Here is a 15,416-nt window from a genome sequence, read left to right as displayed (position 1 = left end):
AGTTCCCCGCCCACCGAGGTTAGTCTCATCCAATCATTGAAGACAGTCTTGAGTTCTCCTCCCACCGAGATTTTGTAAGAAAAGGAATAGCTGGTGGGCAGGGAGATGGACTGAGTAAGATCCCTGCTGTCCAGAGAACCTGAGTAACCTCTGTGTTCAGAATGACAAAACAACTCTCCTTTCCTCTGAACGGGTGGTAGGAGGGGCCGGAAAAGTAATACAGCGGGTAGGGTGTTTATCTTGCACACTGCTGACCCGGGTTCAATCCCTGGCACTCCATAAGAGCCCTCAGCCTTGCCCAGAGTCATCCCTGGACATAGAGCCAGGATTAATCTCTGAGTACCGCTACGTGTGACCCAGAATTCTGCCCCTCCCCCCAAATCAAAAGAATGGACTGCATACTTGCAGCTTCAGAGGCAGAGTGGGGTGTGCCAAATGGGTTCTCTGAATGAGAGGCCCCCAGATTTATGTGGCCCTTTCAAAGCCAAACATTACATGCCCGAAATCTTCCTTCCTTACGTCAGCCAGCAGCGGGACCCCAGCCCGACTGCACCCTGGGCTACTGCTCCCGCCCCTGGCTTGCCCTGGCGCTCTGAGGAAGTGGCTTTGCCCACTCTGGGAATCACGGGTCCAAATCCAGCAGAAAAGCGGCAGTTGTGCGTTTCCTGACTGGACCCAGCCAGGCAGTGTCCGGCCTCGCGCAAAGCAACAGGCATGGCCAGCCCTGGGCCGACAGCCTTTGGTCAGAGCATGGGGCTCCTGGGAAGACGAGGGGAGTCAGTTCTGGAACCCCCAGTCCTTCAGGCCCTCAGGTCTCCTGAGCGCTGTTCCCACTGGGGTGTGCTGAGCGGGTAGGGGAAGGACGGTGGACAGGGCTGGCCAGGCGCCTTCCCGCCTGCTGCCCTTGAGACTCACTCTCCAGGGCGAACCTTCTCCACGCAGGTGCTAATTGTCCACACGAATCACCTCAGCGCTCTGCTCCCAAAATCCTGCAGCCTCCTGAGCCTCGCGACCATCAAGGTACGGCTCAGGGGTTCCCCGGCCCCCTCCCGTCTCTGTGACAGCCGGTGCCGGGTGACCTGATGGGGCGTGTTGGACTTGGTGTCTTGTCGCCCTCTGCGTGCAGTGGGAGGTGGGGACCCCCACAGGAACCAGCCACGGGCCCTGCCCGAGGGGGTAGCGGGAGGGTCACGCCCAGCAGAGGAATTATCAGAGGCTCATGGGCCCAGACCAGAGGGAACAAGGTCACCAGCCCCAGGGTCGTTGTGTGAAGGGCCCCGGGTCTGAAGGACCGCCCAGCCCTGCTCCCCAAGAACAGACAGGAGCTATTTTCATATGGTGTCTGAGGTGGGACCCAGAGAATCCCCTTAGCCTGAGCCAGGAGAAGAGATTGGCAGCAAATGGTCCCCCCAAGGGGGGGGGTAGTTTCTGTTTCCTTGGTAATGGTTTGGGAGGGGGTTGTTGTTGTTTTGGGGTCAAACTTGGCAGTTCTCGGGGCTGGAGCGATAGCACAGCGGGTAGGGCGTTTGCCTTGCACACGCTGACCTGGGTTCAATCCCCAGCATCCCATATGGTCCCCTGAGCACCGCCAGGAGTAACTCCTGAGTGCAAAGCCAGGAGTAACCCCTGTGCATCGCCAGGTGAGACCCAAAAAGCAAAAAAATAAAAACAAAACTTGGCAGTTCTCAGGGTTACTCCTGGCTTGGTGCTCAGGGCTCATTCCTGGTAGGCTTGAGGGACCATCGCTCCAGCCCCAGGATGTTTTTTATTTTTATTTTTTTTATGTGAAACTGTGGAGGGTGAAAGACTCAGGGGCTGGAGCACAGGCTTTGCTTGCTGGAGACCTGGGTTTGATCCTTGGCACCAAGCGGTCCCTCCAGCACCACCGGAAGCTCCCCTTGAGCACTGAGCAGGGAGCAACCCCTGAGTTCCGTCAGGGGTGGCCCCAGATGCAATAGATAGTGAAGAGTCATTTTGTGTGTTTGTTTGTTTGTTTGTTTGTGACCACATCTAGAGGTACTCAGGGCTTACTCCCGGCTCTTAGCTCAGGGAATCACTCCCGGCCATGCTCAGGAGACCATAGGGGATGCCAGGGATCGAACCCGGGTTGGCCAGACGCAAGGCAAACGCCCTCCCCGCTATACTGTCACCTCAGCCGCTGCAGAGTGGATAATCTTAGTAAATTCTTTGGATCCAGGTGTTTAATCATCAGTTTTTCTTCACACTCCCCCTTCTTTTGTTTTGTTTTCTTTTGTTTTGATTTGGGGCTCCACCTAGCGGTGCTCAGGGACCCGCGCAGTGCCGGGACTGGGACTGAACCCTTGGCTCCACAGTCACTCCTGCCTTTGGAACCACCTCCCAACCCCAACCCCGGCCTTCCTGACTCCCTCCCCCAGCCCCACAGGTAACTTCGGTTCTGTTATTAGTGCCTGCTGACCTTTCTTTTCTTCCTCCTGTCTGCTCATCAGTTTCATACCCTTACTTGCACACGGAGGAAAACTCCAACTCTGCCTTTCCCTCTGACTTCACTTCGCTCCACACGGTTCCTCAAAACTCCTCCCACTTTCCTGTCAATGGCAGAATGTTCCCCTTGGCTCTAGCTGAGTCGCCTTCTCTGGGGTGCTAGACCGTGTGGCGTTTACCCAGTATATGCCAACGGGCACTTCACGGCTTCCATATCTCAGCTCTTAAGTAACACCGCAGTGAACATTGGGTGGTCAGCAACTGTTTTATGTTGGTGTTTTTGTATTCTTTGGATAGAGGCCCAAATGTGGGATGGCTGGGTCATAAGATACCTCTATCCTTTTTTATTTCATTTAAAAAATATTTTGGGGGGTGGCCACATGCAGGGGTGCTCATGTCTTCTGGTTGTGCGCTCACAGACCATTCATGGTGGGCTTGGGGGACCATTTGGAGTACCGGGGGTCGAACCTAGATTGACCATGTGCAAAGCAAGCACCTTACCCGCTATAATATCTTTTATTTTTTTTTTTGGGGGGGGGGCGGTGGCCATATTGGTCTGCCCTCAGGGATCACTTCTGGAGTGCCTGAGGGGACCCTATGGGGTAGTAGGGATTGAGCCGCGTGCAAGGCAACTGCCCTACCCGCTGTGCTGTCTCTCCGGCCCCTCTGCTACGCTGCCTTTCCAGCTCCAAGATAGCTCTGTCTTCATTCGTCCTGAGCCCCAAGCCCCATATGGCACCTCAAGCCTGCCGAGGGTGATCTCGGAACACAGAGCAATACCAGGCGTGACCCCAGGAAAACAAAAAAGAGAGCTTTATCTTTAGCTTCAGGAAATTCTGTAACGTTTTTCGAAATGCATAAATCAATACGCATTCCCAACATGCTTTGTTTTTATACTCAGAAAAATTACATTAACCAGTACACCAAAAGCACAGTCCAGGGGTTACGGCACCTGCCTTGCATGCAGCCAACCATAGTTGGAATCATACCACATATGGTCCTCCAGGCATTGTCCAGGGTCACTCCTGGCCACAGAGCCGGGAATTCCCCTGAGCACCCCTAGTATGAGCCACATGAGAAAACAAATGTAGTTTTGGTTTGGGGACCATACCTGGCTGCTTCTAGATCTGTGCTCAGGGCTCACTCCCTGTGGAACTCAGGACCGTGAGGTGCTTGGGATCCAAAGCAGGAACCTTGTTCAGTGAGCTGTCTCTCTGGCCCTAAGATTTATTTTTATACATTGTAACCCATATGAATGTGTGTATGTGTCTATATATATATACATATATATATACATACATACATATATATACATATATATATCTTCTATACATCTTTTTGGCTAGCTTTCACTAGCTAAAATACTAGCAAGCACAGTTAAGCAAAATAAAGGAGGGAAACTTCTTTCCTATTCCTGAGAAGCACTATCAATGTATATAGTCTGGAGCCAGACCATAATACCGCAGTATAGAGCAATAATGCCTTGCACACAGGGGCCGGAGCGATAGCACAGCGGGTAGGGCATTTGCCTTGCACCAGGCCGACCCGGGTTCGATCCCCAGTATCCCATATGGTCCCCCAAGCACTGCCAGGAGTAATTCCTGAGTGCAAAGCCAGGAATAACCCCTGAGCATCGCTGGGTGTGACCCAAAAAGAAAAAAAAAATAATGCCTTGCACACAGCCGATCCAGGTTCGATCTCTGATGTCCCATTTGGTCCCTCATCCCTACCAGGAGTGCTTCCTGAGCACAGAGCCAGGAGTCAGCCCTGAGCACTGGATATGACCTAAAAACATGTATATAGATTCAGTAGTCTGTGCAAATATTTATACTATGTGGAATATTTCTTTTGAGAACTTGCATATCTACATGTCCTGTTTTATAGCTGACGATTTTACTCCACTGTACAAATAGCAAATAGCTTTCTTTTTTTTTTGCTTTTTTGGGTCACACCCAGCGTTGCACAGGGGTTACTCCTGGCTCATGCACTCAGGAATTACTCCTGGAGATGCCTTGGGGACCATATGGGATGCTGGGAATCAAACCCGGGTCGGCTGCGTACAAGGCAAATGCCCTCCCTGCTGTGCTATCGCTCCAGCCCTGGACAAATAGCTTTTTGAAAAATATAAGGATGATAGGGCATAGTCATTTGGAAAAAGAAGTGAGATGGAGTGATCCGTTGCCTGCTAAAGGGGGTGAACCGGACTGGCCGTTGTGTCGGGACTGAAGCCGCGTGGCAGGGTCGAGCCTCAGGCCCTGAGGCCCCAGGCTGGGAAGGAGACGGCGAGTGGCCGCATCTGAACATGTCTTTCCCCCAGGTCCTGGACCTTCACGACAACCAGCTGACAGTCCTTCCGGAAGATCTAGGGCAGCTGACGGCCCTCCAGGTAGGCCTGGCGAAATAAAGTCCCCTCTGATGTCCCAGTGGGACACCGTTGCCCCCGGCCCCGCCTCATGGATGGTCTGAAGGGTGGCTGGTCTCAGGAGAGGACACTGAAGTCCAGAGGGGTGACTGTGGTTGCTGGCGCCACTTACGGTCACAGTGGACACTTCCGTTAAGATCTCTGGGGACACACACACACACACACACACACGTACGTGAATGCCCAGCGGTGCTTCAGGGCTTGCTCCTAGCTCTGCACTCAGGAATCACTCCAGGTGAGGCTTGGGGGACGATCTGGGGGGTAGAGGCTCAACACTGGGTTAGCCATGTAGAAGGCTAACACCTTTTTTTTTTTTTCCTTTTTGGGTCACACCCGGCTTTGCACAGGGGTTACTCCTGGCTCATGCACTCAGGAATTACCCCTGGCAGTGCTCAGGGGACCATATGGGACGCTGGGAATCGAACCTGGGTCGGCCGCGTGCAAGGCAAACGCCTTACCCACTGTGCTATTGCTCCAGCCCCTAGAAGGCCAACACCTTACCCCGTTATCTCTCTAAACAGGGGCTAGAGAGATCATACCATGACGGAGTGTTGGACTTTTGTTTTTCTTTTTTTGACTTGCATGTTATTTTAGGGGCCACCCCTGGCAGTGCTCTGCCCAGCAGTGCTCGGGATGCTGTGTGGGGCTGGGGGCGAACCCAGGGCCTTGCACATGCTGGGCGTAGGAGCCCCCGAGCCCCAGCCCCGGCCCTTCCCCTCGTATGTTCTCGTAGAGCTGCTGTCTTCACTGTTTTGGTCTCCTGCTTGCTGGACTGTCGGCCCATAGCGATCCTCTGGCTCCCCGATTACTTCTCTGTCCCATTACTTTCACGGTTGCTTGGCTTGCTGTCGTGTCTGTTTTGTTTTATATTTATTCTTTTTTTTTTTTTTTTTTTTGCTTTTTGGGTCACACCCAGCGATGCTCAGAGGTTACTCCTGGCTTTGCACTCAGGAATTGCTCCTGGCAGTACTTGGGGGACCATATGGGATGCCGGGGATCGAACCCGGGTTGGCCGTGTGCAAGGCAAACACCTTACCCGCTGTGCTATCGCTCTGGCCCCCTATATATTTATTCTTTTAGTTTTGGGGCCACCCCCAGCAGTGCTCAGGGCTAGCTCCTGGCTCTGCACTCAGGGCTCGTTCTTGGCAGGGCTTGGGGGACCCTGTGCAGTGCCCGGGATTGAACTTGAGTTCTTCAAGCAAACAGCCGGCCTGCTGTTCTGGCTCTCCCGTGTCTGTTTTCTGACGGCTCCTGTGCGCGTCCCATAGCCCCGTGTGCCGGCTCGCCACAGCGCTTCATGTGGCCTCTGCGTGCCGTCTCTCCCGCTTCCCATCCGGGCGCCTCTGCCTTTTATGCAGCTTGACTTCCTCCCGTAACTCTCCGTGCCTAGAACATTCTCCTGCCTCCCCGCCTGAGCGTCCCCCTCTCCCACCCTTCCTGACCGTTCCGGGAAGTGCTCAGCGCTCAGTGCGGTGATGGGGCCTCAGGAGACCCGTCCCCACGCTCTCAGTCGGCCCTCCTGGGGCTGCACCGCCCCCAGCCTCTTCCCACCTTGCCCCGCCGCCCCCCAATCTTGCCGGGAGGAGAGAAAGGGTCGTGTGCCCCCCGGCAGTGGTGTCTGTGGCGTCTCACTTCGTCTCGCCCCTTTCTCAGGTACTAAACGTGGAAAGGAACCAACTGACGTCGCTCCCACGCTCCACGGGGCGCCTGGCCCAGCTCCAGACGCTCAACGTGAAAGGTAGGAGCCCGCCCGCCCGCCCGCCCGGCCAGCCTGGGCCCGCTCTGGGCCGTGCCAGCGGGCAGCCACGGGGCCCGCCGCAGGTGGCGCTCGGGCACGAGGGCAGCTGTCACCAAGGTGTCGTTTGCAAGCGGGACAGTCAGACCTCAGAGACACGGAGAGCAACTTGCTTCAGGTCTCAGGGTGCGACAGAGACCAGGCCGAGACTCGGGGTTCCCCCGGGTCCCCGTGCCCCGGCCCTGCCTTCCCTCTCCTCTGAGCCGTCCCACCGTGCCCTGTGTTGTTCCTCAGCTGTGTGGAAGGCTCTGGGCTGAGCCTCCTGTGAGAAAGTTCCTTCACTCCCCGCTGTGGCTGGGGACCCCCGGGTGGGGGGGCAGTGGGGCGGGGACCCCCAGGTGTGGGGGGCAGTTGGGCGGGGACCCCCCGGGTGGGGGGGAGATGCTGCCTCTTGCACCTCACCCAGAACATCTCCCGGACCCCTGCGGGTGGCCAGAGCAAGGCACCCCCACGCGGCGCCCTGTGGGGCGGGGCAGGGAGCAGCGGGGGGGGGTGGGCCCGGTGGTGAGCGGCGCCCCCTCCCCTCGGCGTGTCCCCAGACAACAGGCTCCGGGAGCTGCCCGACACGCTGGGGGAGCTTCGCAGCCTGCGGACCCTGGACGTCAGCGAGAACCCGCTGCAGAGGCTGCCCCCGGTGCTGGCGCACGTCCGCACCCTGGAGGTGAGCGGGCGCCACCGGCGACTGTCTGGGATGGGGGGTGGGGGGCTCTCCCTAGAGCAGCGATTCCGCATAGAGCTGGGGTGGCCTCGGGAGCGGGGCAGCAGGAGGGTCCCGGGATTCAGTGCTCAGAGCACCCTGCCGCCTCCCTACCCTCAGTGTGGTGCCCGGCGCCGTGGGCCTGACGCAGGGGAGACGGGCGCTGTGGGGTGCTGGGCGGAGGGGGGCTGGGGGACGCTGGAAGCGGGTGGGCTGGAAGCGGGTGGGCACTCCCGGCGTGCTGGGCCGAGGGAAGGCGGGAGGATACTTCCAAAGTGCCGGGCTGGGCGCTGGAGCGATAGCACAGCAGGGAGGGCATTTGCCTTGCATGCGGCTGTCCCGGGTTCGATTCCCAGCATCCCATAGGGTCCCCTGAGCACCGCCAGGGGTAATTCCTGTGTGCAGAGCCAGGAGGAACCCCTGTGCATCGCCGGGTGTGACCCCCAAGGAAAGCAAAGTGCTGGGCTTAACGTGAGCGGGCCCTTGCGGCGTGCTGGGCTGAGTGAGGACGGGGGGTGCTCCCGGGGTGATGGGCTCAGGGCAGGTGGGCGCTTCCTGAGGCTGGTAGCTTGCCAGGGCTGCCACCAGGAGCCCTGACGGTGCCCGGCACCAGCGAGCCCTTTGCTCACGTTTCCGGGCCGGGGGGGGGGGGGATGCAGCCATGTCTGTCTGCCTCGGGGCCCCTGCTGGCTGGACGAGACTCCTCCCTAGGTGCTCACACGATCCTCCCTCCACACGGTAAGACTCATTTCATCATTTGAGAGAAAAAGCCAAAAGCAGCACCTCTTGGAGCTTCACGGGACAGACGGGGGGACAGTGAGACAGCGGGCTCAGCCACCGTGCCGTCACGGCCGGTAGCGAGGGTCCCCGTGTTTTCGCAGACGCTGAGCCTCAGTGCCGCGAGCATGGTCTTCCCGCCGCCGGAGGTGTGCAGTGCCGGCACCGCGGCCGTCCAGCAGTTCCTCTGCAAAGGTACAGCGGGCAGAGACCCGCCCCTCCCTCCCTGAGAGGGCCTCAGGCCGGGGACAGAGGCAGATGGCCACAGCGCCGGCTGCTCGGGGCTCTGGGTGTGCGGGGAAAGAGGCGGCTAGGGCCCGGGGACACCCCCTGTGGCCCTGACCCTGGGGGGTCTGCAGACGCAGCTGAGCCCGGAGCCATCTGAGGGATGGCGGGGAGAGAGGAGGGTGCGCCTGGCCGGGGCGGGTACGTGCAGGGCCTGAGGCCGGGGGCTGGGAAGCCTGGTGGAGAGAGGCTGAGTGCACGGGAGTGCCGGGAAGAGCCTGGATGTGCCAGAGAGGCCCCAGGAGAGCCTGGGGAGCCGGGGTCCCTGAGCAGAAGGCAGAGAGGCCGCCGAGGTGGCGGGAGTGCGGGCCAGGCGTCACCCGGGAGCCGTTGGGTCACAGCTGCTTCTCACGAAGACTGAGGACAGGAGAAAGGACTGTAGCAGTGACCCTGGGCTGGGCGTCACCGGGAGTCCCTGGACTTGAGCAGGGTATGACAGGGCGGGAGCAGAAGGCCTGGGATGCCGGGAGGGGGACCAGTGGCATCACACCTCAGGCCGTGTGGTCTTCTTGCAAGCCCCCAGCACCCCTGGGAACCTCCGCACGAGCCTCGACTCGGTGTGTGAGGGAGTGACCTGACTAGCACAGGTGTCCACGAAGCGTCGGGGAAGGAGATGGAGGGTCTTTCTGGCCGGTGACCGTGGGCCAGGGGATCGGGGGGGCAGAGGAAGGACCGGGAGAGACAGCACTGGCTGGTGCCTGCAGAGAACATCGAGGCGTCATGAAGAGGCGGCCAGACAGCCGGAAGGACCCGGGGGTGCAAGTCCTTCAGTCTGGGGTGCCGGGAAGGGGGCCGGCGGCATCGCCCCTCAGGCCCCACAGTCTTCTTGCGAGCCCCCATCACCTCTGGCACCTCAGCACGAGCCTCGACTCGATGTGAGGCAGTTCAGTGCCAGGAAGAGCCTGGCACGTGCCACCGCCGCGACTCGACTTCAGTGGCAGTTCAGCTGGCAAAGGGAGTTTGAGCCACCCCGACCTCACCCCCCGCGACAGTGATCACGGTGAAGCCTCCCGCTCCAGGAGTCAAGCGGACGCTGTGAGCCAGCTGGAGTGTCAGCCAAAGCCACTTGGGAGAAACCGTTGCCGGTCCGGCCCGCAGTGTCTGTGCTGCAATTTGTTCCCGGGAGAGAGGCCGCAGCACCCTCCGCAGAGCCCAGACTGGAGGCGCTGCAGACGTCACCCGCGGGAGAATGATCCGTAAAGGGCTTTAGACGCGGCCAGTTCTGACAGCAGGACGGAGACCCAGGCCAAGCCCCACGGACCAGAGCGGCCGGCGGGGAGCTCCACCTAGAGACTGTCTGCACGTCTGGGTCTGCGCTGTATACCAGGGCCGGAGACCACACAGGTCAGGCACTCGCCTTACAGGCAGCCAGCCCCGGGGCTACCTCTGGCACCCCACAGGGTCCCCCGAGTTGCCAGGCGTGATCCCTGAGCACTGAGCCAGGAGTGATCCCCGAGCACAGCCAAGTGTGGGGAAGGAAGGAAGGCCCGGAGGATGGAAGGGAATGAGGAGGACTGAGAATCTTCCCTGTCCCGCTTCACCTGCAGCTGGCCACGCCATACAGCCGCCAAGTCAGTCTGGGGGCTCACAGTGAGTCCAGTGCACGACCCGGCCGTGGTGCGTCTAGAACACACCCTTTGTTCTCCTCAAAACGCTCTGACTTGAGGGGCTGGAGGTACCGTGCAGTGAGGCACCGGCCTTGCACGCGGCTGACCTGGCTTCGTTTCCCCCGTACTCCATACAGTACCCCGTGCATCACCAGGAGTGATTCCTGAGCGCAGAGTAAGCCTGAGCATTGCCGATTGGGCCCCAAAACCATTAAAAAAAAAGACCTCAGGGAAGAAAGAGCAGCTAGAGGGGCTGCACAGTTTACCAGTGGTCTCACCCCTGGCTCTGCACTCAGGAATTACTCCTGGCGGTGCTCAGGGGACCCTATGGGATGCCGGAGATCGAACCCAGGTTGGCTGTGTGCAAGGCAAGCGCCCTATCCACTGGACTGTCGCTCTGGCCCCTGAATCCTTCCACTTCTGTTTAGCGGGCCGGCCTATACATGTACTGGGGCTTTTGGTTCTTGCTCTTTCGGCAACCTGGAAGAGAAAACCCACAGACGGTCTCCAGCAGCGTGACCCTGCCCTTGCTTCTCTCACGCGAGTGGCCTGGGGCGGGGGGGGGGGGGCCAGGATGCGCCTGGGGGCAGGGCATGTTGTATGAGGCCCCAGGTTTAGCCGCGAACACCACACCGGCCGTTGCTGAAGGCTCTTCGCCTTCTCGTCACTCCTCCCCTGTGGCTCTGTGTGTCACGTGAGCGTGGGTTTCAAGGGGTGGGGGGGGCCTGACCGTGGCGCCTTCCCGTGGACAGGAAGGCTGCGTCCAGAGTCAGCCCGTCAGCGACCTTCACCCAGGTGGCCTGTCACTCTGGGGCCCTCTGTAGAGGTTCCCTGGTTTACACTTGCTGAGAAGTATCTGGAAGGACCTTTTTTATTGTTGTTGTTGTTGTTGTTTTTGTTTTGGGGCCACTCCTGGCGGTGCTCAGGGGACCAAACGGGATGCCGGGGATCAAACCCATGTGAGCCATGTGCCAGGCAAACACCCTCCCCGCTGTCCTGTCTCAGCCCCCTGGAAGGACCTTACCTGCCCCCTCCACAGCCATCTCCAGCCTGGCGAATACTTACTGTTCTCTTAAAAGTCTGTAATGTGGGGGCTGGAGATACAGTGCATGAGTAGGGTGCTTGCCTTGCACCCGCCAAGCCACGTTTTTCCCCAGCACTGCATAGGGGCCCCGGAGCCCACCAGGAATAATCCCTGAGCACAGAGCCAGGAGTCATTCCTGAGCAGTGCTGGGCGTGGCCCCAAAAACAATAAACAGCCATGAAAAAGCCTGTTAATCTGACAGACAAGTGAACCTATGAGAACTTGAATGTCATTTCCGTGGTTCTATGTATGTATATTTGGCAGGGGCGGGGGCTGGAGGGATAGCACAGTGGTTGGGCGTTTGCCTTTCACGCAGCCGACCCAAGTTCGATTCCTCCGCCCCTCTCGGAGAGCCTGGCAAGCTACAGAGAATATTGCCCCGCATGGCAGAGCCTGGCAAGCTACCCGTGTGTATTGGATATGCCAAAAACAGTAACAATAAGTCTCTCAATGAGAGGCGTTACTGGTGCCCACTCGAACAATCGATGAGCAACGGGATGACGGTGATACAGTGATATTTGGGGGGGAGGGGAGCACGTCTGTGGTGCTCAGAGCTTACTCCTGGCTCTGTGCTCAGGGGTCACTCTTGGAGGGACTTGGGGGACCATCTGGGTGCCAGGGATCAAACCCAAATCAGCTCCGTGCAAGGCAGGCTCCCTAACCACTCCACCACCGTTCCGTCCCCTGAGTATCTTTCGGGTATGTGCTGTTGGAGCTGCTTTAGTTTTGTTTAGTCTTGGGGCCCATCTGGCTCTGTGCCCAGTGCCCAGCGACCCCTGACCGTGCTCAGGGACCCTTATGTGGAGCCTGAGCTTTGAGCCAAGGTCTGCGGAGTGCGAGGAAGCGTCACTGTTTCTTGTGAACTTCCTATTGCTGTTTTCGGTGGGGAGCAAACTGACCCCATGAAAACCTGCAACTCCTCCACCTGGGGAAGAAACCAGCATCACGAGAAAGTTCCCACCTGGAAGAAGAAACCTGTGACGTCTCTGACCGCCCCGAGGCTGCGGAGTGCGGCATGTCCAGAGCGTCTCAGATCTGCAAGACGAAGCCTGAGCGTGGGGGGGAGGGCCTCACCCCGTTCCCACTGCACAGTGGGAAGCCCTGCGCGCTCAGAGAGGGCAAGTGTCTTCCCTGAGGTCACCCAGGAGCTTTGGGGTGCTGGTGAGTCCTGGACCCTGGCCTTTCCGTCACCTCATTCCCACGCAGAGCGTAGGGACCCAGGGCGCACGCCCTCGCACGTTCCTGGGCGTGGAAGGACCCGCCTGGCAGGGCAGAGCAGGGGCCTGAGTGGGGGCGGGGGCGGGGAGGGAGGCCGGCTCGTGCCTCCTCGGGCAGCCGGGTGCGTCTCTTGCAGAGTCGGGGCTGGACTACTACCCGCCCTCCCAGTACTTGCTGCCTGTCCTGGAGCAGGACGGCGCCGAGGACTCCGGGGACTGTCCCGATGGGCCCATGGCTCGATTCTCCCAGGAGGAGCTCGAGTGGCAGGTAGGGCACACGCGCCTCTGTGTGTGTGTGTGTTTGTGTGCGCACCTTCTGTGTGCGTGTACATACCTGCCATGTGGCGTGTGTGCGTGTGCGTGCCTGCCGTGTGGTGTATATGAGTGTGTGCATGCCTGTCGTGTGTGTGCATGCATGTGCTTCCCATGTGGTGTATGTGTGTGCATATTCATATGCCTACCATGTGGTATGTGTGTGTGCCTGCCGTGTGTGTGCGCCTGTGCCTGCCATATGGTGTATGTGTGTGTGCACGCGTATGTGAGCCTGCCATGTGTATGTGCCTGCTGTGTATGTGTGCATGTGTGTGTGCACACGCATCCCTGCCACGTGGTGTGTGTGTGTGTGCATATGAGCATGCTTGCCATGTGTGTGTGTGCACCTGTGCCTGCCATATGGTGTGTGTGTGCACGCACGTGTGTGAGCCTGCCATGTGTGTGCACACACACATCCCTGCCATGTGGTGTGTGTGTGCATATGAGCATGCCTGCTGTGTGTGTGTGTGTGTGCACCCGTGCCTTCCATATGGTGTGTGCGTGTGTGCACACACGCATCCCTGCCATGTGGTGTGTGTGTGCGTCTGCCTGCTATGTGTGTGTGGCTGTCTGCTCTATGTGTGTGTGTCTGCGGGGTACGGGGGGACCCTGAGCTGGGGAGTTCAGAGCCACAGTCTGTGGACGCCCAGCTCACCGGATCCACCTTCCAGACCCATGACTTAGAAGCTTGTGGTTGTTTTTGTTCATTTTGGAGCCACCACTGGCAGTGCGCAGGGGTTACTCCTGGTTCTGTGCTCTGGACCCCCCCTAAAGCGGGTCTCAGTACCACATGGGGTCCCCCTGCAGCCTGCCTGCTGCCTTCCCTCCGCCCCTGGCCTAGGTATGTGGGAGCCATACAGCTCACCGACAGCAGCGGCACGTGTCCCTCTGTGCCCTCCCCGAGCCCCAGGGTCCTCATTTGTCTGCCTGTTTATAGTGAAGTCAAGTCACTGTGTTCCGGGAAGAGAGAGCCCAGGGAGAAGTCACACCCCCAGGGTGGTCTGTGGGTGATGGGGGTGGAGTGGACCAGCAGTGCCCAGAGCAGGGGTGCCCGTGACTCCAGGCTGGACCTTGGACGCGTGGGTCCCTGTCTAGGGTTCTGCTCGTGTCCGTCCCGCTGCCCCAGGAAAGCAGGGCCAGCTGACGCTGCTGGAAACCCTGAGGCCCTTTTCTGATAAAGCATCAGCGAGTGACCCTGTGAACACAGTGAACGAACGGAAGCAGAGCACTGTCTCGGCAGAGAAGCAAAGCAGAGTTAGGCCTGAGGTAGCCCTGCTCTCCAGAGCAGCCGGGCAGAGACCCGGGAACAAGGGCAGTGCCAGCTCGTCCCACCGGCCAGAGGGGCTGGTGGGGGCCAGAGAGACAGTACCGGGCTTAAGGCCTTCGCCTTCCGTACAGCCGACCTGGTTCACTCTCCAGCACCCCATGTGGTCCCCAGAGCCTGCCAGGAGTCAGCCCTGAGCACCGCCGGGTGTGGCTCAGAGCCAGGCAGGTGGCAGCAGGGGGTGCCGCCCTCAGCTGGGCACCGCCCCGATTGGTTTCTCTTGGCTGGAGGCTGAGGACACGGCGTGGGGGGGGCCTCCTGGGTCTGAGCCGGGGCGGCAGCTGACAGTGTGTGTCGGAAACGGGAACGGGCAGCTCCCGGGCCCAGCCCTCTGGGTGCACCCCAGAGAGCACCATGGCAGGACGTCTTGGTCACCGCAGCCCCCACATGGTGGGGGACAGGGAGCCCCCTCCACCATTTTGGGGAGAGTCCCCTCTCCAGAGGGAGAGCGGCTGGCCTGGCCACCTCTTCGTGAGCAGGACACAGGCCGAGCGTGCTTTTGTGTCTCCTGCGCAAGGAGACTTCTGGGAGCGGGGTGGGGTGGGGTGAGGGTGGGGGGGCCTAGAGGAAGCTTTCATGGCGGGGGAAGGGGGGAACAATTGCAGTTTGTTTTTTTTTTTTGTCTTTTTTGGGTCACACCCAGCAATGCTCAGAGGTTCCTCCTGGCTCTGCACTCAGGAATCACTCCTGGGGCTGGAGTGATAGCACAGCCGGTAGGGCTTTTGCCTTGCACGCGGCCAACCCGGGTTCGATCCCTGGCATCCCATAGGGTCCCCCAAGCACTGCCAGGAGTAACCCCTGAGCATCGCTGGGTGTGACCCAAAAAGAAAGAAAAAAAAAAGGAATCACTCCTGGCGGTGCTCGGGGGACCCTATGGGATGCTAGGGATGGAATCCAGGTTGGCCGCGTGCCAGGCAAACGCCCTCCCCGCTGTGCTATCACTCTGGCCCATGATGGCAGTTTTGGGGGGTGACAGCACCCCACGCCTGGTAGAGCTGCCGCAGGCCTCCCTGTGACTCGGCCCTCTCGTCCTCCCCCCCCCATCCCACCCCCATTCTGGGTAATCCTGGAGGGCAGCCCGAGCAGGGAGACTGACCTCTGCCCTCTGCCCCCAGAACAGGCTCTCGGACTACGAGAAGAGGAAGGTGAGGCCCCGCGTGCTCTCGGGAACACCTTGCTCCTGCTGAAAGATTCCAGGAGAGAAGCTCTTTCAGGCCCTAACTGGGGGCCGGGGGGCCCCGTCCACTCTGTCCTTGCGCGGCCCTGATGGGTGGAGGGGCTCCTCCGTCCAGCGGGTCCCCAGCCACTGGCACGGCCCATCAGTGGGTGCTCTGAGCTGGGGCCGGGCAGGTGCTGGCACCCTGGCACCCTGCAGGCGGGCAGTGGGGCGGGCGGGCCTGCAGCACCCTGGCACCTTACAGATGGGCAGTGGG

General features: G+C 59.7%; 1 protein-coding gene across 3 annotated transcripts in view; it reads left to right on the top strand.

Annotated features, from left to right (window-relative positions):
* The window catches only part of LRSAM1 (leucine rich repeat and sterile alpha motif containing 1), a 35,059-nt gene that overhangs the window by 2,763 nt on the left and 16,880 nt on the right, over window positions 1-15,416 (top strand). For all 3 annotated transcript variants that reach the window (XM_055141527.1, XM_004613496.2, XM_055141456.1), the window contains exons 5-11: window positions 943-1,020; window positions 4,781-4,849; window positions 6,539-6,623; window positions 7,220-7,341; window positions 8,259-8,349; window positions 12,485-12,615; window positions 15,099-15,128. In XM_055141527.1, coding sequence (XP_054997502.1) covers window positions 943-1,020; window positions 4,781-4,849; window positions 6,539-6,623; window positions 7,220-7,341; window positions 8,259-8,349; window positions 12,485-12,615; window positions 15,099-15,128 — 606 coding nt within the window. The remainder of the gene's footprint in view (window positions 1-942; window positions 1,021-4,780; window positions 4,850-6,538; window positions 6,624-7,219; window positions 7,342-8,258; window positions 8,350-12,484; window positions 12,616-15,098; window positions 15,129-15,416) is intronic.

Source organism: Sorex araneus, chromosome 1 (genome assembly GCF_027595985.1).
Source record: "Sorex araneus isolate mSorAra2 chromosome 1, mSorAra2.pri, whole genome shotgun sequence".
Classification (NCBI taxonomy): domain Eukaryota; kingdom Metazoa; phylum Chordata; class Mammalia; order Eulipotyphla; family Soricidae; genus Sorex; species Sorex araneus.
The sequence above is the reverse complement of the archived record's forward strand: the minus strand, read 5'-3'. Positions and strand labels throughout refer to the sequence as shown.